Source organism: Schistocerca nitens, chromosome 2 (genome assembly GCF_023898315.1).
Source record: "Schistocerca nitens isolate TAMUIC-IGC-003100 chromosome 2, iqSchNite1.1, whole genome shotgun sequence".
Taxonomy (NCBI): Eukaryota; Metazoa; Arthropoda; class Insecta; order Orthoptera; family Acrididae; genus Schistocerca; species Schistocerca nitens.
In genome coordinates this window covers 716,327,081-716,353,209 of record NC_064615.1, presented here as the reverse complement: position 1 = coordinate 716,353,209, position 26,129 = coordinate 716,327,081, and the positions used below count along the sequence as shown (strand labels likewise).

At 42.9% G+C, this 26,129-nt stretch overlaps 1 protein-coding gene across 2 annotated transcripts in view; it reads left to right on the top strand.

Moving 5' to 3' along the window:
- The window catches only part of LOC126236891 (growth hormone-inducible transmembrane protein-like), an 88,326-nt gene that overhangs the window by 48,373 nt on the left and 13,824 nt on the right, over positions 1-26,129 (top strand). For both annotated transcript variants that reach the window (XM_049946526.1, XM_049946527.1), the window contains exons 3-7: positions 3,203-3,314; positions 3,393-3,534; positions 3,706-3,881; positions 11,293-11,414; positions 14,717-14,888. In XM_049946526.1, coding sequence (XP_049802483.1) covers positions 3,203-3,314; positions 3,393-3,534; positions 3,706-3,881; positions 11,293-11,414; positions 14,717-14,888 — 724 coding nt within the window. The remainder of the gene's footprint in view (positions 1-3,202; positions 3,315-3,392; positions 3,535-3,705; positions 3,882-11,292; positions 11,415-14,716; positions 14,889-26,129) is intronic.

Genomic DNA, 26,129 nt, shown 5'->3' with positions numbered 1-26,129 from the left:
ACTATTATCCTGGTCTTGAATGTATTAATCAGCTACTTTGACAAGGCCATTACTTCTTAAAATCATGCCCTGAAAAGAGAGCCATTCTGTGTGAGATTTTGCCTGCAACATCTAGAATAATTTTTCATCGCCCTTCCAACCTCCACAATATCCTTGTCAGACCCTATGATCCTTCTGCACCCATCTCCCTACTCTATGGCTCCTACCCGTGTGACTGTCCCCACTGCAAGACTTGCCCTATGCACCTTCCTACCACAACCTATACGAGTCCTGTGACTGGCAAAACATAAACTATCAATGGAAGAGCCACCTGTGAAATGATGCACGTTATATACCCGCTATTGCATGAATATTGTTCAACCGTTTACATTGGCAATGCTACCACCAAGTTATCAGTTAGGATGAATGGGCATAGGCGGGGGCTGTATACCAGCAACACACAGTATCCTGTTGCAGAGCATGCTCTACAACATGCAGTCAAGACCTCAGTGCCTGTTTCACCAGACATGCCATCTGGAGTCCTCCCCCAGACACTAGCTTCTCAGAACACCGAGGGTGAGAATGAACGCTACACCATGTCCTTGTTTCTCACCACCCACCTGGCCTTAATTTACGTTAATTTCTTCTGTATTAACATTTCTTCACAGTAACTACTCCTTTCTTCACTCTAGTTTTCTACATATTTCATTTTCTGACTTGTCTACTTTTTGCTGCACCCTCCCACCTATGTTACATACAATGTATATAGCTTTTCACTCTTATTAACTCGTGCACAGTGTTTTAGCTGTAATTTGTCTTGCATATTACTCTGTCTTCGACCGTTAAGCTCTCAGGTTTTCAAATCTCATATGGTGCAGTTCCCAACAATCAGTCTTTCCTCCTCATCCTGTTTAGTAAGTCTCCCCTGACCTGTGGTTCTGGGTGACTTTTCTGAAATCTGCTGCTTCTTTTCTTAGGCTTCTCCTGTCCTTTTCCTTCAGCCCTCTTCCTTCCCCTTCAACCATTCCACTGGAAGGAGAAGCCACTGGCTCCAAAAGCTTGCAAAATTATAACCTCCTTCAATGTGCATATTCTGCCGCCACTTGGTCAGCAGATTTTTTTATCTGTTCTACCACTATTTGTTTTAGTTTGGATAGTAAAACTAGGACCAGTCTCTCAGCTACCTTGTCTTAGCCTTAAAAACTGTACCAGACTATTCAAATCCGTCCTACTTTGTGTACTTTACTAGTTTAATTAAACATTTTCTGTTCTCCAGTGCAATTCATTATTTACGAAATAATCATATTCTATAATATTAAATATTTGTAGTATTCTTGAACCTTTTGCAAAAGGCATACAAAAATCAAAATATCACTGGCTGTAGCCCTTCCCAAACAAATACGTAACAGTAGAAAGTTTCTAGTAAACTGTGATTATCGTAGGTAAAATGTGCCCAGTGTTTATTTTGTATTTAAAAGCAAGCAAATTCCTGTGCAGATTTACTTACAATAGCATATATTTCAGAAAATCCTTCTGCTAATCGAAGTTTAATATCTCTCATAAACAAATTTTGGCTATGGATTAGTCAGTGATATAGCATCAACTGTCCCAATAATTTGTTACCTGTAAGCAAAACGAAATACCTTCCATAATATGTCCTCTTTTTTTCCTTTCTTCATAAATTTTAGAAAATGAACTCATTAGTTATACCAGTGATAACTTAAAATATCTGATTATATGTGCATATAAGCACATGTAATTTCTTTATATATGTGATCATCTTTTGAGTTCTGATTTTTTTTTTTTTTTTTTTAACTACATTGTTGAAAGCAAACTAAATCATGAGTAATAAAGTATTCAGCAAATACTATATTCTTTTTCTTTTTTATTACCTTTTCTCTTTGTATTTTATTTCAGATAGTAAAAATAGTGTTATTGAAATACCTCGTTACTTGGAAACACAAAATAACAAGTCATTAACTGTATACAGATATTACGTTGTCAACTAAGGAGTTAAGTTGTTTGCTTGTGGGCTAAGAGTCTGGTATCACAAAATTGAAAAGTTCTAGAGTAACTTATCTAATGCCTGCCCTGCGAACTGAGCACAAAGAGTCACCTTTTGATCTTCTGGGTACCATGTACCACAGGTCGTCAGAAACTGAAACGCACTCCCTACGAGAATGTCACAACAGGACACTAGCTTGAAAACTGGAACAGAACTGGAAGCCAAACCAGCTCTAAATAACAAATACCCAAACTTCCTACACCACTATAGGCAGCTTGTCATAATGCAGCTTCTCATTTAAATCTCTTCTGGGTCAGAATTGAATAACTATGCCTTAGCAGCTCTCTGAAGCTGCACAGGATCTAACTTGAATGTACTCCCTTTATAACAAGCTTCCTCACACAAGTTTTCCTCTGGAACCATAGGAAATGTCACCAAATTCCTGATTTATAATGACTCAACTGTTAATATCATCAGAAATCAACATCTAGGTTGAACTTGGCTAACCAATACCTCTACAACCTGATTTGGTACGGAGCAACATATATTTCTTCTAACACTGTATTCATCTCTGTTCAGAATTATACTACTCTTACCAACACGTAAAATCATAGTGGAACCAAGAACACTAACAAATGAAGAACATTAGGCTGCTTTTAATAATGTAAGGATTAGTGATTTCAGCCACTTCAGTGTGAAATAGCAGCCCATTCCAGCTGCCTGTGTTGCATCTTTGCGGCTCATGCATAGTTATGCAAGTTTCTCTGATTCCACCAGGCATGGCAGCATTCTCACTTTCTCCAGAATCTGCCTTCCTCTACAACAGTATACATACAACACACATAACACGTGAAACATTAGGCTAGCATATCCATTCCTTTTAATTTCAGATGTGGCTGCAATTCTATCTGTAATGAGTTGAGGCAACACATGAACTGTAAGATATTGTGCAATATTATTTTGACATGTTACGGGTTCTGATAATTCTAAAAGTTTCATTCAGTTTCCTTCCATTTATACCTACTCTCAATAGTTCTTTAATAACAAAATCTATATATTCTCCATATCTAATGTGTACTAAAAGACCACTAAAAAGTGATGGTATACTAATTAGCTAAGATTTTTAATTTAACTTTTTTTTCATAGTTATGTTTAACACATCTTAGTGTGCTCTACTTCATTTGATAAATCCCAGAAAACATTGTGCTTAATTTTTAGCATTCAATATTGGCAAAGGAGCTGTAGCAGGAGGAGCGGCACTGGGGTTAGGAGCACTCTGTTTCTATGGCTTGGGACTATCGAAACAAACTGGAGCTGTTGACCATGCTACGTAAGTTCTCTCTGTTTACCTGTATTTGCAAGGTTTTATTTGCTTTTGTACTGCTATAATTACTTCATTTGTTTTCAGATTTTGGCCAGAATATGTGAAGCAGAGAATTAGAGATACATACATGTATTTTGGTGGTTCTATAGTGGTGACTGCTGCAAGTGCTGCTGCAGCTCTGCGGTCTCCCAGAGTCATGAGTTTGGTCACAAAGAATTCATTTGGTGTAAGTTAAATGATTTATCTTTATGCAAACACTTGCAAATTGTAGTTTGCTTTTAAATTTAACACTCTGTTAATAATGCTGCACTGAAAACTACTCAAAGTTTGTGCTGTGAAATTGATTTCTTGTGGCATTGTTACCACTATTATTATTTATTTATTTATTTATTTCCAGGCAATTGCTTTGTCGTTTGCAGCACTTATTGGAACCAACGTAATTGTTCAAAGCATCCCTTATCAGAAAGGTTTTGGAGTGAAGCAGATGGCTTGGCTTGCACATTCTGCTGTGTTGGGTGCTTTCATCGCTCCGATTTGTTTTGTTGGTGGGCCAGTGCTCATTAGGGCTGCTTGGTAAGGATGTGTTGATTCATCTGATGATTTTAAATCTGTTGTTGTTAATACTATTACAAATATGGAAATACCTATTGGTAAAACAGCATCCTAGTTTTGACATGTAGTGCTGCTTAGATGTTGTCTCTGCATGTGTGCTGCCCCAGGAACCTTGATTTGAAAACTAGAATAAAGTCACAGGATCTGTGTGTTTATGAAGAGTTGTTGATATTACTGGAAAACAGTAAACAGAAGACAACTCTTACCAGTTATCTCATGTAGGCTAATTGTATTGAATTAGTCACTACATCTAGCCATAAAAATTATGACTTAACAATGATTGCATTAGCTGACAGGACTTTCTTCCATCTTTTTGCTCTCAGAATACGATTTGATGTGATGTGATGCTTGAATCTTTAAATTCAATAAGTCTTTTTTTTTGTTCAGTTATTTAATTTTCTTTTTAATCTTATTTTTGGTGAGAGTCATCTAATAAAAATGCGCATGTTGAATATTTATGACCTAGCCAAACCCTGTTTGTTCAATTTTATTGGATGTGCTACCCAAACATCCAATTTGTTTTTCCTGGGGTTTGTGATTTTTACATTAACTCTCACTGGTTTCCCTCCAAAACTGTAAAATTGATTTTCAGTCCCTGTTGTGAGAACTGCCATTAGCTCAGCTGTTTTATTTCTGGCATTTCTTTTAAGCAAGTCCTTTTTACCCTATTCTTATAAACTCTTCTGTATCCTTTAATAATTGCTTCCAAGTAGCATTAGTCTTTTAATTATTTTTTCACTCTATTCCTTTTAATTAGTTATTTGCTAAAAACCTTATAATTCTGGACTCTGCCATGGACTAAAAGTAAATGCTATTTGTACATGTTTATGCTCCTGGAGTAATAACACCATTAGCATTGTGCATTGTCATACACAGCAGAAATGTATTATGGGCAAATGTAAAATTTCCTCAAAGTCCTCTCCATCTAGCATCAAGCCAAGCCAGGCAAAGACCCCTTGCCACAATCAAAATGGCAAATGAGCAGAAAGCTAACATTGCATGAAGTAGAACAAACCAGAAGATATTGCCTCGTTTCATGCAAGAGAGGGGCCGCAATCATTAAATCAGCAATGTGACCTCAGTGAGAATAAGACATCATGTCATTGTAATAGCATAATTGATTTTCTAAGAGAGAGTGAAAGTTTCACAAGATCACCTATCAGCCTTCCAATATAGTGGAAAGGCAACAACCTGGAGGCCTGAAATGGTGACGTCACTATGTTCATTAGAGATGTATTAGCTACTGCTGAAAGGTGCATTTGGACAAATAAAACAGTTATGCATATGACTAACTTACAATTAATGGGCGAAGCTAGAGCATATGTAATGTATTGCGATGTTCTTAGCAAGGTAGCAATGTTCCAGGAGCTGGATGATGGTTTGCACCAGTGCTATCAGGTGCAAAACAGCGAGAGATTTTTAGAGGGAAATTGAGTAAAACCTTAATGAGTCAGCAGAATATTTTGGGATAGAATCTGGAAGATTAATGCACCAACATACAAGCGGACGCTACAGGAAGAAGCTGGTGCAGTTACTGTGCAGGAAGAAGAAAATAAGGACTCCATGTTTCCTTACAGGGTGTCTTAGCTGACATGTCATGCAGTCAGGGTGGAGAACTGGTCTGACCTGACTGAAGCTATTAGGATTGCCACACTGTAGGAGGAAATTGATATTGGTATGAAAGGGCATAATAACCATGGAATCTTCGCCTCTGAAGTAGCCATAGGGATATGGATGTAAGGATCATCTGCAAAAGCAGTTTTGCCAACGAGATTGTTAAGAGTCTGGTCAAGTTGGTCATAAGGCACAAGAGTGCAGGAATAAGAAACAAGGAAAGTATTACCAAAAAAGTGTCCATGAAACTGAAACAGGATGGCATTACCTGTCAGGAGGCATTCCCAGTAGAAGGGAACACTGTACATACGTATGCAGAGACAAAATGCTGTTTATCAGGCGTAGTGCAGGGAAAGAAACATAAGTTTTTAGTGAACACTGGTACACACATGCCGTTAGCTAGTCTAGAACCCTTAGGCAGAAAGAGACTTGGGTTTCCACAGTACAGGTTATGTGAAGCAAGTGGCAATGACATGAAGTCATTAGGCACAACACTGCTCAACTTTAGCATTGGAGCCAAGTGTTTTCGAGGATACAGGGAAGTGTTGTCAAATGTTAATTAAGATTATTCTATGATTTTTGGAATTGTCTTTCTTTGGAAACATCATGCCAAAATTGATCTTTTGTGGTTTTTGTTGTTGTGGTCTTCAGTCCTGAGACTGGTTTGATGCAGCTCTCCATGCTACCCTATCCTGTGCAAGCTTCATCGTCTCCCAGTACTTACTGCAACCTACATCCTTCTGAATCTGCTTAGTGTATTCATCTCTTGGTCTCCCTCTACGATTTTTACCCTCCACGCTGCCCTCCAATGCTAAATTTGTGATCCCTTTATGGCTCAGAACATGTCCTACTAACCGGTCCCTTCTTTTTGTCAAGTTGCGCCACAAACTCGTCTTCTCCCCAATTCTATTCAGTACTTCATCATTAGTTATGTGATCTACCCATCTAATCTTCAGCATTCTTCTGTAGCACCACATTTCGAAAGCTTCTATTCTCTTCTTGTCCAAGCTATTTATCATCCACATTTCACTTCCATACAAGGCTACACTCCATACAAATACTTTCAGAAACAACTTCCTGACACTTTAAATTTATACTCGATGTTAACAAATTTCTCCTCTTCAGAAACTCTTTGCTTGCCATTGCCAGTCTACATTTTATATCTTCTCTACTTCGACCATCATCAGTTATTTTGCTCCCCAAATAGCAAAACTCCTTTACTACTTTAAGTGTCACATTTCCTAATCTAATTCCCTCAGCATCACCCAACTTAATTCGACTACATTCCATTATCCTCGTTTTGCTTTTGGTGATGTTTATCTTATACCCTCCTTTCAAGACACTGTCCATTCCGTTCAACTGCTCTTCAGAGTCCTTTGCTGTCTCTGATAGAATTACAATGTCATTGGCGAACCTCAAAGTTTTTATTTCTTCTCCATGGATTTTAATACGTACTCCGAATTTTTCTTTTGTTTCCTTCACTGCTTGCTCAATATACAGATTGAATAACATCGGGGAGAGGCTACAACCCTGTCTCACTCCTTTCCCAACCACTGCTTCCCTTTCATGTACCTCGACTCTTATAACTGCCATCTGGTTTCTGTACAAATTGTAAATAGCCTTTCGCTCCCTATATTTTACCCCTGCCACCTTCAGAATTTGAAAGAGAGTATTCCAGTCAACATTGTCAAAAGCTTTCTCTAAGTCTACAAATGCTAGAAACGTAGGTTTGCCTTTCCTTAATCTTTCTTCTAAGATAAGTCGTAGGGTCAGTATTGCCTCACGTGTTCCAATATTTCTACGGAATCCAAACAGATCTACCAGTTTTTCCATTCGTCTGTAAAGAATTCACGTTAGTATTTGGCAGCTGTGACTTATTAAACTGATAGTTTGATAATTTTCACATCTGTCAACACCTGCTTTCTTTGAGATTGGAATTATTATATTCTTCTTGAAGTCTGAGGGTATTTTGCCTGTCTAATACATTTTGCTAACCAGATGGTAGAGTTTTGTCAGGACTGGCTCTCCCAAGGCCGTCAGAAGTTCTAATGGAATGTTTTCTATTCCCGGGGCCTTGTTTCGACTTAGGTCTTTCAGTGCTCTGTCAAACTCTTCATGCATTATCATATCTCCCATTTTATCTTCATCTACCTCCTCTTTTATTTCCATAACATTGTTCACAAGAACATTGCCCTTGTATAGACCCTCTATATACTCCTTCCACCTTTCTGCTTTCCCTTCTTTGCTTAGAACTGGGTTTCCATCTGAGCTCTTGATATTCATACAGGTGGTTCTCTTTCCTCCAAAGGTCTCTTTAATTTTCCTGTAGGCAGTATCTATCTTACCCCTAGTGAGGTAAGCCTCTACATCCTTACATTTGTCCTCTAGCCATCCCTGCATAGCCATTTTGCACTTTCTGTTGATCTCATTTTTTAGACGTTTGTATTCCTTTTTGCCTGCTTCATTTACTGCATTTTTATATTTTCTCCTTTCATCAATTAAATTCAATATTTCTTCTGTTATCCAAGGATTGAATTCCGTGGAACTATGATTATAATGAGAACAACTGCAAGGGAGGTAATGTTGCAAGGTACACTTATTGTGGAGGTGTTACCAACTGGGCTGTTAACACATATGATAAGAGACGGGGTCCCATGATAATGTACCTCTAGGTAAAGGAAAGGTGGTTTGGATGGCTGCTAATTTAGACGTTCTGGATGAAGAAATTGATAGGTCATGTGTAATGATCGGAGCCACAGTGAAACCATTAGTGTATCTCAATTATGTTCGAAAATTAATCACTTGCAAAGAAATGATCAAGCTTTGTTACTATAATTTTGATTTGACACAAAAAGCCCTTTACCAGTGATACCTGTTACACATAATAATACCATCATAGACCCATAGGTTACAATGCTCCAGTCTCTAGGAAACCGTAGTGTGTACCCTAGCATTCACAATTATTGATGAAACACTTTATTGACCAACAGCTGTGAGAAGGAATAATAGAACATAGTAATAGTCCAGGAAGTGCAAATGTTGTTATCGCCCTGAAGAAATCACTTGATGGTACTAAGTAGTACATATTTTGTTGTGATTAGAGATATTTGAACACCAAAATTGCCCCTGATGCATATCCTATGCCCATTAATTCAGACACATAAGACAATATGGGCAATGCAGATACTTTAAACAGTGGATCTAAGAAGCAGGTATTACAAAGTAGAAGTTGCTCCAGAAGATTGGCCAAACTGTGTGATCCATTCACTTTCCGATAGAGGGCAGGAATGCACAATACCTGCATTGTACCATTCACCCTTATCAGATAAAATAAGGAACTGTAAATAAGTGGATATAAATACAAATGTAAGAAATATTGTTAGTCTCGGAACAGAGAGAAGCTTATGTCCTCATGTCATTAGCAGAGTTACAAGTATATGTAAGAGAAAGCATAGAAGTTTGTTCTCTTGAGTGATACAGGCTAATGTAGAGGCATGTAAGGTACGGTTATTATAGAAAACAGATTTATTGGAGTTTCAAAGGAAAGTCTATCCCCAAAACCACATTTCCAGAGTGGTAGCACATTGTATTTGTTAAGTTTTCTCACTGGAAGTTGTCAACGTAAACTGTTATCGAAATGGAAATCTCATGGTCTTGACCACAGTAGAACTGTGATACAGTGGTATTTTAATAGAGGATAAAACAAGAGCACAATTTCATCTTTCTAGCTACTATTACGGGTACGGCCATGATCCAGTTCTCACAACCTACATTGTATTGGCCAGAAAAATGATTAGAAGTGTTAGCCACACAAAACATAACATTCCTCAAAAATGCCTTAAACCCCAACTTGCACTCACTAAATGAACTGGCAGCATCATGAAACAGATGAATTTTGTCAGAACAAATGTTCCAGCATAATCAAAATTTTAGGTATATACGGTGGTATAACTTCACTGCCATGGTTCTACTAAAAGTTTATGCATTCTGCTTTGTTTGAGATCTAAAACCTAAATGTCAAACCATCAAATACCTGTCAAGTGGCTAAATAATAGCAGAAAGTAGTAAAAAAGTGCAGTGCAGTGTAGAATAAGACTGTAAACTTACATTAGAAAATATTGACTCGACAGAACCAATGTAGGATTAAGAACAGACCAAAAACTTTGTGAACAAGCTTTCAAATGTTTAAATAAAAGAATATTGTACAGTGTAGTTACCTATGCAACATGAATTTCACAGGCAAACTAAGAGAAATTCAGGAAATATTTGTTAAAGGAGAGGAAATGTTACACGGCAGAAAAGTATTACAGGCAAATGTAAAATTTCCTCAGCATCCTCTCCAGCCAGCATCAAGCCAAAACAGGCACACACACACCATGTCACAATCAAAAGACACAGACAGAGAGCCAACATTGTTTAAAACAGAACAAATACGGAAGATACTGCCTTATCTCATGGGAGCGAGAGGCCGAAATCATAAACTCGGCATGAGAAGACATTGTGTTGTTTTAATAGCACAGTTTGATTTTCTAAGAGAGAATGAAAGTTTCAAAAAGATCAACTACCAGCATGCCAATGTGATGGAAAGGCAACAAGCTTAAGGCCTGAAAGCCATTCTTGTGAAATAGAGGGGTAGTGAAGACCTGCTGATGAGCCCAGAAAAGGAGGCCACATTCGGTCATCGCTGGCCAGGCATAACGTCATTGCCTCAGACAGTAATACTTACTTGGTTGCTGTGAGCTGCCGACCTTGAACCAACATGATCAGACTTGGCTTGCTAAGTCAAACTGGTGGTGTTTGGTGCATTGCCCTTCTGTTGTTGTAACCAGGAGGTGTGTTAACTGCTACTGCCCCGCGCTGGTACCTGTAAGCAGACAGACATCCCCAGCCTTCTGTGGTGGAAGGCCTATGCTGTTCATCCCCACACTGTGGATATCTGGTGAGAGATTACCCAAGCACAACCCATAGATTTCTGCAAGAGTGCTCTAGTGATATGCAGTCTCTATCCTAAGCAGCAGTGCGTGTTGTATGGGCTACGCTGGCTGCTAGTGAGGCATGCTGGGTGCCCAATACCATAATTACACGAGTCGAATGCTGCAGGATCATATCCTCTGCAGACTGCTGAGATGAGATGGCATCATCATGTTCAGAGTCAGTGTGCTGCACTGCCACTGACTTTGATGCCAACACAGAGAAGAATATGTGATTATAAACTTCAATGCAATAAATTCTTGTGCTGCTAATGTTTGAGCGACTTGGGGTCCCTAAAACTGGCATTAGTTCCAGCAAGATGTCTGTCTGTAGATAACAGTAGTTTCAAGAAGTTTTATGTGGATTCGTGACTGTAACAGCACTTCGGGAAATTTTTCATTCTGTAATACTGAATATGTACTTCTAGCTTGTACTTAAAATTAATAGTAATCTATCAGAACAAGACAGCAATGTAGATTGTGAATAAGATAAATGAAGTCGTTTATTTATCGATTAGATCGGGTTGCTGGTATGACGGCCCTGGTCTAAGAAGTGTAATATAAATGGCTTTCATAAGGTGCAAATAATTACCATGCAATCTGTCTCGTGTGGGTTGTAATAATTATGAATGTCAAAAAAACTCTTTAACTAGCGTATTATTTGCCTGAACATTGGGTGATTTGTTGTTTCTTTAGTCATTTGAGAGATAAAGTTGCTTCACATATATTAAAACAATTTATACATTGCATTGTGGTTGGCCATCTAGTTAAAATGATTTTCATTACAGGTACACAGCAGGTGTGGTTGGCGGACTCTCTACCGTGGCGGTTTGTGCACCAAGTGAAAAGTTCTTGATGATGGGAGGTCCCTTGGCCATTGGTCTTGGAGTAGTGTTTGCATCATCATTAGGTATAATATGCTACTACAGAAATGATATATATATCACACACACAACCGGCCATTAAAATTGCTACACCACAAAGATGACGTGCTACAGACACGAAATTTAACCTACAGAAAGAAGATGCTGTGATATGCAAATGTTTAGCTTTTCAGAGCATTCACACAAGGTTGGCACCGGTGGTGACACCTACAACGTGCTGACATGAAGACAGTTTCCAACCGATTTCTCATACACAAACAGCAGTTGACCGGCGTTGCCTGGTGAAACGTCGTTGTGATGCCTCGTGTAAGAGAAGAAATGCGTACCATCATGTTTCCGACTTTGATAAAGATTGGATTATAGTCTATCGCGATTGCGGTTTATCGTATCGCGACATTGCTGCTCGCGTTGGTCGAGATCCAATGACTGTTAGCAGAATATGGAATCGGTGGGTTCAGGAGGGTAATACGGAATGCTGTGCTGGAACCCAATGGCGTCGTATCACTATCAGTCAAGATGACAGGCATCTTATCTGCATGGCTGTAACAGATCGTGCAGCCACGTCTCGATCCCTGAGTCAACAGATGGGGACATTTGCAAGACAACAACCATCTGCACGACCAGTTCGACGACGTTTGCAGCAGCATGGACTATCAGCTCGGAGACCGTGACTGCGGTTACCCTCGACGCTGCATCAGACAGGAGCGCCTGCGATGGTTTAATCAACGACGAACCTGGATGCATGAATGGCAAAACATCATTTTTTTTTTGGATGAATCCAGGTTCTGTTTACAGCATCTTGATGGTCGCATCCGTGTTTGGCGACATCGCGGTGAATGCACATTGGAAGTGTGTTTTCATCATCGCCATACTGGCGTATCACCCAGCGTGATGGTATGGGGTGCCATTGGTTACATGTCTCGGTCACCTCTTGTACGCATTGACGGCACTTTGAACACTCGACATTACATTTCAGACGTGTTACGACCCGTGGCTCTACCCTTCATTCGATCCCTGCGAAACCCTACATTTCAGCAGGATAATGCACGACCGCATGTTGCAGGTCCTGTACGGGCCTTTCTGCATACAGAAAATGTTCAACTGCTAAACTGGCCAGCACATTCTCCAGATCTCTCACAGATTGCAAACGTCTGGCCAATGGTGGCCAAGCAAATGGCTCATCACAATACGCCAGTCACTACTCTTGATGAACTGTGATATCGTGTTGAAGCTGCATGGGCAGCGTATTGTGATGAGCCAGTTGCTTGGCCACCATTGGCCAGACGTTTGCAATTTGTGAGAGATCTGGAGAATGTGCTGGCCAGTTTAGCAGTTGAACATTTTCTGTGTCCAGAAAGGCCCGTACAGGACCTGCAACATGCGGTCGTGCATTATCCTGTTGAAATGTAGGGTTTCGCAGTCCAAGCCCGTTATTACGGCCAGAGGTGGTTGTTCTGGGTACTGATTTCTCAGGATCTATGCACCCAAATTGCGTGAAAATGTAATCACATGTCAGTTCTAGTATAATATATTTTTCCAATGAATACCCGTTTATTATCTGCATTTCTTCTTGGTGTAGCAATTTTAATGGCCAGTAGTGTGTGTGTGTGTGTGTGTGTGTGTGTGTGTGTGTGTGTGTGTGTGTGCTTTAAGGCATTTTTTCTGTGAAAAGTTTAACTAAGATTAAGAATATTTAATTTTGATTTGTAGAAATCAGTCCTTTCATCCATTATAATTTACACTGACCTTTTGAAACTAAAGGTACTAAAATACAAGAGACAAATAAAACAGAAAACTGTTACAGGCTTTATAGGTTGGAAAGTGTCATTACTGGATGTCTTCTGCCACAAAATTAGTATCAACTGTCCACCATCACCTTTAAATTTCAGTTAATGAGTTACTTACCCAATCAGTTCATACACATCAGGAGTATTGCTGTCTGTTATCTAATTGACAGTAAAATGTAAATGTTGTGTGACTAGGGCCTACATCTACATCTACATTTATACTCCGCAAGCCACCCAACGGTGTGTGGCAGAGGGCACTTTACGTGCCACTGTCATTACCTCCCTTTTCTGTTCCAATCACGTATGGTTCGCGGGAAGAACGACTGTCTGAAAGCATCCGTGCACGCTCGAATCTCTCTAATTTTACATTCGTGATCTCCTTGGGAGGTATAAGTAGGGGGAAGCAATATCCAGAAACGCACCCTCTCGAAACCTGGCGAGCAAGCTACACCGCGATGCGGAGCGCCTCTCTTGCAGAGTCTGCCACTTGAGTTTGCTAAACATCTCCATAACGCTATCACGGCTACCAAATAACCCTGTGACGAAACGCGCAGCTCTTCTTTGGATCTTCTCTATCTCCTCCGTCAACCCGATCTGGTACGGATCCCACAATGTTGAGCAATACTCAAGGATAGGTCGAACGAGTGTTTTGTAAGCCACCTCCTTTGTTGATGGACTACATTTTCTAAGGACTCTCCCAATGAATCTCCCGTCGGGTAGACCGTTCACCGGGTGCAAGTCTTTCGATGACTTGCATGTCGGTGGGGATGAAATGATGATGATTAGGGCAACACAACACCCAGTCCCTGAGCCGAGAAAATCTCCGACCCAGCATGGAACTGAACCCTGGCCCTTAGGTTTGACATTCTGTCATGCTGACCACTTAGCTATCAGGGGCGGACAATTGACAAATGAAACTTAGCTAATAACTAGGTAGTATCACAGAATTGTAACAGTGTAGTTTTTTGTTTGATATTTAACAAGTTGTGTAAGAGGTGTTGGCCTCTTTTGCATGTTCTCATAATGTTGAAAAGTAACTTTTTAACAGTATTCTAGACAGTCATGTCTAGTTGTTTCTCCCAAATCCGTATTGGCTTCTTTTTTTTAGTTGTAGAAATGTCTACTTTAAAAAAATGTTGTGATGCTTGAAAACAGGATTGTTTTTACTAGAAATGGGTTAAGAGATGCTGCTACTTTAAATAAACGAACATCTTCCCTTCAGAAGTAACCTATTAAGTGTGAAGCTCTTTAGTTACAATGAGATTTGTACACGTATTTGAATTCTTGCACTTTCCTTATCAGGTAGTCTGACTCTTACAAATTCAAATTACCACATCCCTATTGAAAGACACATATTAAGCTTGTTTCATATCCATTTCACTGTCACACAGATGAATATTTTCAATGTCCCTGTGTATTTAATGTGGTATTTAATTCTTTTACAACTCTCATTGCATTTTTGTGATAAGGGCTACTTCCAGTTGAAATTATTGATTTTGTGAAGCCAATGTTAAGTTAATGCATTTTCCATTTTTCTACAGGTACCATGTTTCTACCACCATCTACTGCACTGGGGGCAGGCTTGTATGCCATCAGCATGTATGGTGGCTTACTTCTCTTTTCTGGATTTTTGCTATATGATACTCAGCGAATAATAAAACTTGCTGAAGTTTACCCCATAAATTCAGCTCGTCCATATGACCCAGTAAATGCGTAAGTATGCGTGTTGCGTGTATCTATGATATAAAGATCCTGGTTGGGATATAAATGTTGTGAATAGTCACTCACACACAGTTTAGGAAAGTAGATAAAGTATTTAATTATGGGAGGCAAATACATACAGAATTAAACCTGCCATGTCTGTGTTGGTTGAACTCAGTATTTTTGTCCCGTTCTTGGGTTTGATGTGCTAGCCAATGCAAAAGGCAGAAGCGTAAGTTAGTCTCGGGTTTTCAGCTTTTGAAGTTTCATTGCAGTATTAAATTTGTTGTTAAATGAAAAAATCTAAAATCCAGGATGGGATGTAACAATACCAGGTAATGAAAGTTGCTACTCACCATATAGTGGAGATGCTGAGTCACAATAGGCACAATAAAAAGATTCACACAATTAAAACTTTCGGCCATTAAGGCCTTTGTCAGCAGTACACACACACACACACACACACACACACACACACACACACACACACACAATTTGCACACACATCTGCAGTCTCAGAGAGCTGAGACCAACTGCGAACAGCAGCCCCAGTGCACGATGGGAGTGGTGACTGGGTGGGGGTAAGGAAGAGGCTGGGGTGGGGAGGGGGAGCAATAGTACGGTGGGAGTGGCAGAGAGTCAAGTGTTGCACTTTAGATGGAGGGAAAGAGAGAAGGTGCGGAGGGGGTAGGGGGTAAGTAGCGGAAAGGAGAGAAATAAAAGAAATCAAAAGGCTGGGTGTGGCAGTGAAATGACGGCTGTGTAGTGCTGGAATGGGAACAGGGAGGGGGGGGGGGGGGGGGGAGCTGGATGGGTGAGGACAGTGACTAACGAAGGTTGAGACCAGGAGGGTTACGGGAACATAGGATGTATTGCAGGGAAAGTTCCCACCAGTGCAATTCAGAAAAGATGGTGTTGGTGGGAAAGATCCATATGGCACAGCTTTTGAAGCAGTCATTGAAATGAGGGGTATCACGTTTGGCAGCATGTTCAGCTACAGGGGTAGTCCACTTGTTTTTTGGCTAGAGTTTGTCAGTGGCCGTTCATGCGGACAGACGGCTTGTTGGTTGTCATGCCTATATAGAATGCAGCACAGAGGTTGCAGCTTAGCTTGTAAATCACATGACTGGTTTCACAGGTAGCCCTGTGAAAGGCATGGTAGCCCTTTGAAACCAGTCATGTGATTTACAAGCTAAGCTACAACTTCTGTGCTGCATTCTATGTGGGCATGACAACCAACAAGCTGTCTGTCCGCATGAACGGCCGCCAAGAAACAAGTGGACCACACTGTTGCTGAACACGCTGTCAAACATGATATCCTTCATCTTAATCATATAGATCTTTCCCACCAACACTAGCATTTTCTGAAATGCACAGGTGGGAACTTTCCCTGCAATACATCCTATGTTCCCATAACCCTCCTGGCCTCAACCTTTGTTAGTCACTGTCCTCACCCATCCAGCCCCTCCCTGTTCCCATTCCAGCACTACACAGCCCTTCCATTGTAGTTAAAGTGACTGCAAGAAAGAAAACGAAACCACATGGCATAGCATTTTCTTGTGTCCTACTCCGTGTGTGGCGGAAGATACGTTGTACCACTACTGGTCACTTGCTATCCTGTGTCACTCACAAACAGAGTGAGGGAAAAAGACAGTCCTTATGCCTCTGTGCGAGCCCTAATTTTACTTATCTTATGGTCCTTACGCAAACTGTATGTTGGTAGCAGTTGTTGTTCTACAGTCAGCTTCAAATGCCAGTTCCCTGAATTTTCCCGTTTGCATTCCTCAAATAGAACAGATCTTTTTTTCCCAGTTGCATACCTTGAATGGAACACAACTTCTCTTCCAGCGATTCCCATTTGAGTTCCCAAGCATATTCGCAATATTTGTTTTTTGCGATAACAAATCTATCAGTTCACTTCTGAAGCACTTCAATGTCTTCCTTTAATTCTAACGGGTGGGAATCCCAAACACCTGAGCAGAACTCAACAGCTGGTTGCACTAGAGTTCTATATGTGGTTTCCTTTGCAGATAAACAACATTTTCCTAAAACTAGCACAATAAACTGAAGCAGACTAATTGCCGTGCCTCCTAGTGTCCTTGAGTGCTTGTTCCATTTCATATCACTGTGCAACATTATGCCTAGATACTTAATCAGCCCAACTGTGTCATGTAGCACACTACTAGTGTTGTATATGAACATTATGGGATTGTTTTTCGTACTTGTCTGCACTTACTTACTTTCCTCTACATTTAGAGATTGTTGCTGTTCATCAGATCGGCTAGAAATTTCGTTAAAAGTCATCTTCTATCCTCCTCCAGTCACTCAATGGTGACACCTTCCCGGACACCACAGAACAGTCGGAAAACAGCCACAAATTGCTCCTCACTGTGTCTGTCAGATCATCTATGTATAGAGAAAATAATAGCAGTCTGATCAACTTTCCTGGGGGCACTCCTGGTCATATCCCTGATGAACACGTGCCATAGAGGACAATGTGCTATGTCCTATCACTTAAGATGCCTTCGAGCTATGTGCATATCGGGAACCTATTCCATACACTCATATCTGCATCAACAGTCTGTGGTGGAGCATCTTGTCAAGCACTTTTAGCAAATCTAGGAATATGGAATCTGCCTAATGCCCTTCATTCATAGTTCGCAGGATATATTGCTGGAAAAGTGCAATATCAGTTTCACGTGAGTAATGCTTTCTAAAATTGTGCTGATTCATTGGTTAGAAACTTTTCCATTTCAAGGAACTTCATTATATTTGAACTGAGAATATGTTCAAATCTGTAGCAAACCTATGTTCAGGATATTACTCTGCATTTTGCGGTCAGTTCTTGTACCCATCTTATATACAGGAATCACCTGCACTTTTTTTCCAGTTCCTTGGACCTTTGGACTGGGCAAGAGACTCACAATAAGTGCAAGCTAAGTAGGGGGCCAATGCTGCAGAGTACTCTTTGTAAAACCAAATTGGGATTTCGTAAGGACCTGATGACTTTGCCATTGCAGTTGCTTTCAGTAAAGGACCTGGACATCGTTCTTAAAAAAAAAAAAATATAGCCCACATCCATCCAAATGCTTATTAGAATATTGTGTATAGAGTTGCAGTAAATCAGTCAAGAACTCTTGGAGATCCCCCTGCAGGTCCGGGGGCTAGAATGGGCTTGAGGTATTCCTGCCTGTTGTAAGAGGCAACTAAAAGGAGTCTCACACATTTCGGTCTGTATGTGATGGTCCCCTGTAGGGTTTGACCTCCATTTTTCAAAATTTCCCAAAGAGCGAGCCGATTGGGGAAGGGCACCTTACACGGTGCATAGTGTCTATCGTGCATTGAGATCTGAGCCCACTTTCTCATCATCGCATTGCAGTCCTGCCCGTTCTCTATCTCTTGGGTGAGGACACCTTCCTGGGTGCCTTTCCCACCATGTACTATGCAGTGTCACTTTCTGTGCTGATGATGACCATGGACTTCTTTGCACCTCATATCCAGCACAGTAGCCATTCCGTTGTGATGGTGCCACCATGTACCCTGTTGGTTGTAGCCCCCTGACAACACAGGGATCGCTCTGCTGATCCCTGTCCTAGCTCCCCATGTATGCCAAGGAGTAGATGTCAATCACCCTGGGGCATCAGGACTCCTGACAATGGCCATCCTGCCAGGTCACCTTTGCTGCTGCTGGGTGGCACCCGTGATGAGAAGGGCCCCTCATCGGAGTGGGTGGCATCAAGGCAGACGACATGCCATGAAGCGTAGTGCGTCATCTCTTGCTGGTGGTCTGCCACCAGCAGTCTCTAAGCAGGCAAAGTCTAATTTCAGTGCTAAGAAATATGACCCCAGGTCATTCCCCTCCCTGGCCACACAATGGGAGGAACGCCAGGCTAAGGATGGCAGTGAAGCTTACTCTACTCGGTACCTCGTATGTAAGAGTGTTTATGGGGAATCTTTCATGTCCATGAAGCCTCAGTTTTTTGTGGAGCATTTGGAGGACAAGTTTGGGGAGGTGGAGGGCTTGTCCAAAATGCGCTCTAGGTCAGTGTTGATAAAAACGGCATCCTCTGCCCAGTCACGGGCATTACTTGCTTGTGGCAAGTTGGGGGATGTTTTTGTTACCATCACGCCCCATAAGAGCTTAAATATGGTCCAGGGCATTATATTTCACAGGGACCTTCCACTTCCCTCCCTGTTGCTCCCGCACCACCTACTTCAGGAGCACCCCCCCCCCCCCTCCCAACCATTGGGGATTTCAGTCCCCACTTCTGAGCTAGAGATGTGTAAGGCTTCCTTATCTCCTCTCACTAGGAAGGGGTCCCTTGGGTCACTCCCTTTACAGGTTTCTGTTATTGGGAAAGAAGACACATGCCAGTGGCTGAAGAGCCCAAAAGCAGCTGGTCATGGGGCTTCAAACTCGTCCTCAGTCCCAGAGACAGCCAGTGAAGTCCCCCCAGCCAGGGAAACCCAAGGAGCAGCGAGAGAAACCCAAAAAGAAAACCCCTAAGACCAAGGAAATTGCGGTGGCACCCACACCACCGCTACCTACAAGCTCTGCGTCTGCGGATGGGGTGGAGATTCTGGTGTCCGCTGAAGACATGGATCTCACCAGACCCTCAGACACAATGGATATAGACTGCTCAGGCAAAAAGTCGGTGGCAGCAGGTGCCCCTGAGGTGTAAACTGCCTCATTGAATGTTCCATGCCCTCCCAGTCTCAAGATGATGTCATCCTCTGGTGGAATTGTGGCAGTTTTTATTCCACCACCTGGCTGAGCTAAGGCAACTGTTAAGCTTTACACCTGCTTTCTGCATTCCCCTCCAGGAAAACTGGTTCCCGGCAATGCGAACCCCTTCCCTCTGCGGCTGTAAAGGATATTACAGGAAACTAGCGACTATAATAGAGTGTCAGGTGTAGTTTGCCTTTATGTCCTAAACTCAGTGTGTAGTGAAACTGTGCCCCTTCAGACCCCTATTGAATCTGTGGCTGTCAGAATATGGATGACGCAGGAAATAACTGTCTGCAATGTATATCTTCCTCCAGATGGTGCAGTACCCCTGAATGTATTAGCTGCACTGATTGATCAACTCTCTAAACCTTTCCTACTTTTGGGAGATTTTAACACCCATAACCCCTTGTGGGGTGACACCATGCTTACTGGCTGAGGCAGAGATGTCGAAATTTTACTGTCTCAGTTTGGCCTGTGCCTCTTAAACACTGGGGCCGCCACAGATTTCAGTGTAGCTCATGGTAGTTACTCGGCCATTGATTTATCAATTTGCAGCCCAGGTCTTCTCCAGTCTATCCACTGGAGAGCACATGATGACCTGTGGGGTAGTGACCACTTCCCCATCTTCCTGTCACTGCCCCAGCATCAGGCCCATGGACGCCTGCCCAGATGGGCTTTAAATAAGGCAGACTGGGAAACTTTCACCTCTGATGTCACTGTTGACTCTCCCCACATGGTAACATTGATGTGATGGTTGAGCAGGTGACTACCACAATCGTTCCTGCAGCAGGAAACGTGATCCCTCTCTCTTTAGTGTGTCCCCGGCGAACAACAGTCCCTTGGTGGTCACCGGAAGTTGCTGAGTCAGTTACAGAGAGTTGGCAAGCTCTACAGACACATAAGTGACACCCTTCCCTAAAGCATCTGATAGCCTTGAAGCGGCTCTGTGCCCATGTACGCCAGGTTATAAAACGACGGAAACAGGAGTTTTGGGAGAGGTAACGTGTCGACCATTGGGTGCCATACGTCACCTTCCCAAGTCTGGACGAAGATCAGACTTCTTTTTGGGTACCAGACCCCAACAGGTGTCCCTGGCATTACCATCAATGGTATGCTATGTACCGACACAAACACAATTACTGAGCACTATGCTCAAGCCTCTGCATTGGAGAACTACCCCCCAGCCTTTCGCATCCTCAAACGGCAAATGTAAAGGAAAGTCCTCTCATTCACTACATGCCATAGTGAACCCTATAATGCCCCATTTATGGAGTGGGAGCTCCTCAGCACACTTTCACATTGCCCCGACACAGCTCCTGGGCCGGATCAGATCCACAGTCAGATGATTAAACATCTCTCTTCTGATTACAAGCAACATCTCCTCGTCACCTTCAACTGAATCTGGTGTGATGGTGTCTTTCCATTGCAATGGTGGGAGAGCACCATCGTTCCAGTGCTCAAACCCAGCCAAACCCCTCTTGGTGTGGATAGCTATCGGCCCATCAGCCCCACCAACGTTGTTTGTAAGCTGCTGGAATGTATGGTGTGTTGGTGTTTGGGTTGGGTCGTGGAGTAATGTGGCCTACTGGCTCCTTGTCAGGGCGGCTTCCGGCAGGGTCGCTCTACCACTGATAGTCTTGTGTCCCTCGAATCTGCCATCTGAACAGCCTTTTTCCAGAAGCCAACACCTTGTTGCCATCTGTTTTGATCCACGCAAAGCGTATGACACCACCTGGTGACATCATATCCTTGCCACATTATACGGGTGGGGTCTCTTGAGGCCTGCTCCCGATTTTTATCCAGCATTTCCTGTGGCTCCATACTTTCAGTGTCCAAGTTGGTGCCTGCCATAGTTCTCTTCCCCTCCCCCCCTCCTCCCCCCCCCCTCCATATCCAGGAGAATGGGGTCCCACAAGTCTCTGTATTGAGTGTCTCACTATTTTTAGTGGCCATTAACCATCTAGCAGCAGCTGTTGGCCGTCCCTCTCACCCTCTCTGTTTGCAGACAATTTCCTCATTTCATACTTCTCCACCAGTACTGGTGTTGCTGAGCGGCACCTTCAGGGAGCCATCCACAAGGTGCAGTCATGTGCTCTCGCCCACGGCTTCCAGTTTTTGGCCGCTAAGTTGTGTGTCGTGCACTTCTGTCAGCATCATATCATTCCTCTGGAACGAGAACTTCACCTTCATGATGATCCACTCACTGTAGTGGTGACATATCAATTCTTAGGACTGGTTCCTGACACCTGCTTAAAGCTGAAGAAGGGGAGGTAGCCAAGTCAATCGGAAGTGCTGGCAGCACCTCAATGCCCTCCGCTGCCTGAGCTACACCAACTGGGGTGCAGATAGCTCTACTCTGCTGCAGCTCTACAAAGCCCTTGTTCAATCCCGCCTTGACTATGGGAGTATGGTTTATGGTTCGGCAGTGCCCTCAGCGTTGCATGTACTCGATCTAGGACATCACTGTGGCATTTGCCCAGCGACAGGAGCTTTTAGAATGAGTCCAGTAACCAGTGTCCTGGTGGAGGCTGGAGTCACTCCATTGCAGATCTGACGTGCACAATTGCTCGCCAGTTAGGTTGCAGACATTCGTAGTTCTCCTGAGCATCCGAATTACCATCTCACTTCTCCACCCTCGGCAGTTTATCTCCCGCATCGGCGGCCCAGGTCAGGGTTCTCAATTGCTGTTCATGTGCGATCCCTTCTGTCTGAACTGGAGTCCTTCCCTTTACCACCCCCCATCCAGGTCCATCTGCATGCACCTCCATGGTGTACACCTAGGCCGCAGATTTGTCTGAACCTTTCGCATGAACCTAAGGACTCAGTTACTCCTGCCGCACTCCACTGTCACTTCCTCTCAATTCTTCATGTGTTCCATGGCTCTGAAGTGGTTTACACCAACGGCGTGATGCTGATCGTCATGTTGGTTTCGCCTACATCCACAGAGGCCATTTTGAACAGCATTCCTTGCCCGATGGCCACAGTGTATTCACTGCAGAGCTGGTGGCCATCTCTCGTGCACTTCAGTATACTGACTCCTTGAGCAGCCTAAAAGTTATTGAGCAGTGCTACCCTCGCTATCCTTTGGTAGCATCCATCCAGGAGTCCATCTATGCCCTGGACTGATCCTGTCGTTCAGGACGCGTCGGTATCCCAGGCAATGAACTTGCCGTCAGGCTGGCCAAACAGGCTATGAGGTAACCGCTTCTGGAGATGGACATCACTGAACCTGACCTGCATTCTGACTTACGCAGTAGGGTTTTTCGGCTTTGGGAGACGGAATGGCATAACAGTACACACAACAAACTGCGTGTCATTAAGGAGACTACGAATGTGTGAAGACTTCCATGTGGACCTCTCGCAGGAAATCTGTTGTCCTCTGCCGACTCAGCATTGGCCACGCTTGGGTGACCCACGGTTACCTCCTGCGCCGTGAAGACCCGCCTGAGTGTCGGTGCGGCACCCGGTTGACAGTGACCCATATTCTGGTGCACTGTCCCACTTTGACTGCCCAGTGACGAAATCTTGGGTTACCGGACTTGTTGCCGCTAATTTTATCTGACAATGCCTCATCGGCCCATTGAGTTTTAAGTTTTATTTGTGAGGGTGGGTTTTATCATTTGATCTAAGTTTTAGCACATGTCCTTTGTTCCTCTGTGTCCTCCACCTTAGTGCTTCTAGGGTGGAGGTTTTAATGTGTTGCAGAGTTGGTGGATTCTCCTTTTTTATTCTCATGGTCAGCCAGCCATGGTAATCTGCTTTGTTGTCTTAATCTCCATCACGTTTCTTGCGTTTCTGTGGTTTTCTTGTCCCCTTTAGTCCATCTACATGTTTGTTGCCCTTCAACGTTCTTGTGATTTTTCCTTTCATTCCATTCGTTTGTTTTATTCTCACACTTGTGGCATTGTTTTATTCGGAACAAGCGACTTATGACCTCATAGTTTGGTCTCTTTCTCCCTCTTTTAATCCAACCAACTCTTGGAGATTTTTAGAAACAGCATTCAACAGTGTCGTGTCATTGTACAGTAGTATAAATGTTATCTACCAAAAATACAATCACAGGTTTTAACAGTTGTCGGGCTTCTACCTTACTGAAGCTGTCTTTGAAAGTTATTTAATTCAGTGCAGTTAGTGCTGTTCTAACGAAAGTTTAAGGCAGACTTAGTTTTTTAAGATTACTTGTCCAAAGCAAATCTTTATGGGTGCTAATAACTTGGATTTTGAGTGCGCAGTTTCATGAGTGATGAGACGGATTAAGCAGTCATTTGATTCATGTATCAAGCCTGCTTGTGTATACAAAATTGGACTACATTACAAACTTCGTCCTGTCTGTTAACAGAGATAGGTTAAGTTGATGGCGACATAAAGAGCGCCCCCCCCAGGGGGCCCACAACTCTTTTTGTGGGTAGTGTGTGGCTCACACGGGGCCCAAAGCTATTGCAGCCTTTCTTCTCTCCAAGGCTGCAATCCCTTCCCCATATCCACTCATTCCCATTCTAGCTCCTCCTCCTGCACCCCCCTTTCTCCATCATTTACTCACTTTATGATGACCCAGCTATTACCTAGGTTCTGCTACTCATTTTCAGGCTTGTCTTGTATGTTTCCACTCTCCATTTTTCTCAGCTTTTTCTTGTCCCCCATGGCACTTTACCTCCCTTTCAAAATTCTGTTTCTGTATTGTGAACAATTTAAGGAAGAACTCCCTTCTTTCATTCCTCCCCCCCCCCCCAGCCCCCTCAAAAAAAATCCCCTTCTTTACTCTCTTTCCCACTGTAGCTCCCCTCTGCTCTGCGTGGTTGCCAGCATGCAAAATCAGTCCCTGTGGTGGGCCTCTTATGAACCCATTTGGCAGATTCCCCTGACAACACAGGTATCACACTTCTAATTCCTGAGCTGTTACCTCTTCATGTATGCTTAGGAGTGGTTCCTTGTCATTCCTCTGAATCAGTACTCCCATCAATGGCTGCTGCGCCAGATGGTCCTCGCTGTGGTTTGGTGGTGCCCATGGGGAGAGCCCCTGATTGGATTGTGTGTCATCAGGGCGGATGGTTTGCATATGAAACATACCAAGCTCCAAAAATCTGGCTGTTCTTCTATCAGTAAAGGATCATTGAATGCTGCTTTTTATGACCTCACGGCCTTCCTTTCCATAGTTACACAGTGGAAGGAGGGCCAGGCTCGCCTGCTTGCATTGAAGCACTTTCTCCACAATGTGGTCTGCTCTAGGATGGATGGAACACAGTCACCACCACCAGTTTTTGTGGAAAATACCAAAGACAAGTTTAGCAAAATAGTATCTCAGTAAGATGCGATAGTTTTCCCTGTTGATCAGAATTTCTTCTGTCACCCAGTCTGCAGCTCTTTGTGCTTGTGATCATCGTGGTGGTGTCCTGGTGTCAGTTACACCTCACTAGTGTATGAACATGGTCCAGGGATCCTTTCTTCATAGGGATCTCATACTTAAAGTTGATGAGTAACTCTGGGGCAATCGGGAACGACAGGGCATTCATTTTGTTCAGCATGTGCAGAAAACTCGCAAGGACAATCACACCTATAGTGGTGCCTTTATTCTGGCTTTTGAGGGAGATACGCTCCCAAAGAAGGTCAAGGTTGTGTAATCAGTGTAGCGTGAAGCTGTGCATCCTGTCACTCAAGAGGTGCTTTCAGTGCTTGCATTTTGGACATGTCTTCCCGATGACACAGGACCCCCACTCTGTGGGCCTCATGGGCACTCGTTCTCTTTTAGAGCATGATGGTTTACATTCGTAGAAGTCGCTCCATCGTTACTGGTGATGGACACTGACTCAGTATGACCAATTCTGGTCTGTTTGTTGTCCAATCAGCCTCTTGTATTACTCTCCTCCAATGGAACTGTGACGGTTACTGTTTTAACCTTCTGGAATTGCAGTCTCTTCTTTCTCTCTACTCTGTAGCTTGTGTTGTATTGCAGGTATCTCATTTTATGGATATTCATTCGCCATCTCTTCGTGGTTTTCAGGCCTTCTGCCAGAACCAAGCTGGCCCTTTGTGAGTCTCCAGTGTTGTCTGTACATCAGTCTGCATAGACATTATGAGATCATGTGTTTCTCTTCATACTGCACTGGAAGTGACGGCTGTTCAGGTCCATTTAGACTAGTAATGATGTGCAGTCTTTATTTACCCCCCAGACTGGCATCTTATGCTTCCTGTTCTTCTTGCCCTCCTTCAACAGCTCCCTCCCCCATTTCTTCTCCTTGGGGATTTTAACACCCATAACTGTCTGTGAGGTGGTAGTGCAACCACTAAGTAGGACAATGTTATTGAAGATCTGCTGGCAGGGCTTCATCTCTGCCTCCTCAATACTGGAGTCTCTACACACTTTAGTGTGGCACATGGCACTTTCTTGGCCATTGATCTTTGTCTGTGGTCTTGTATCCATCCCCTCCATTCAATGGGGAGTCATGAGTTGTGTGACAGCAATCATCTTATATTTTCTTCAGCATCACTCACCTGGACACGTTTCCAGGTGAGCCTTTACTAATACT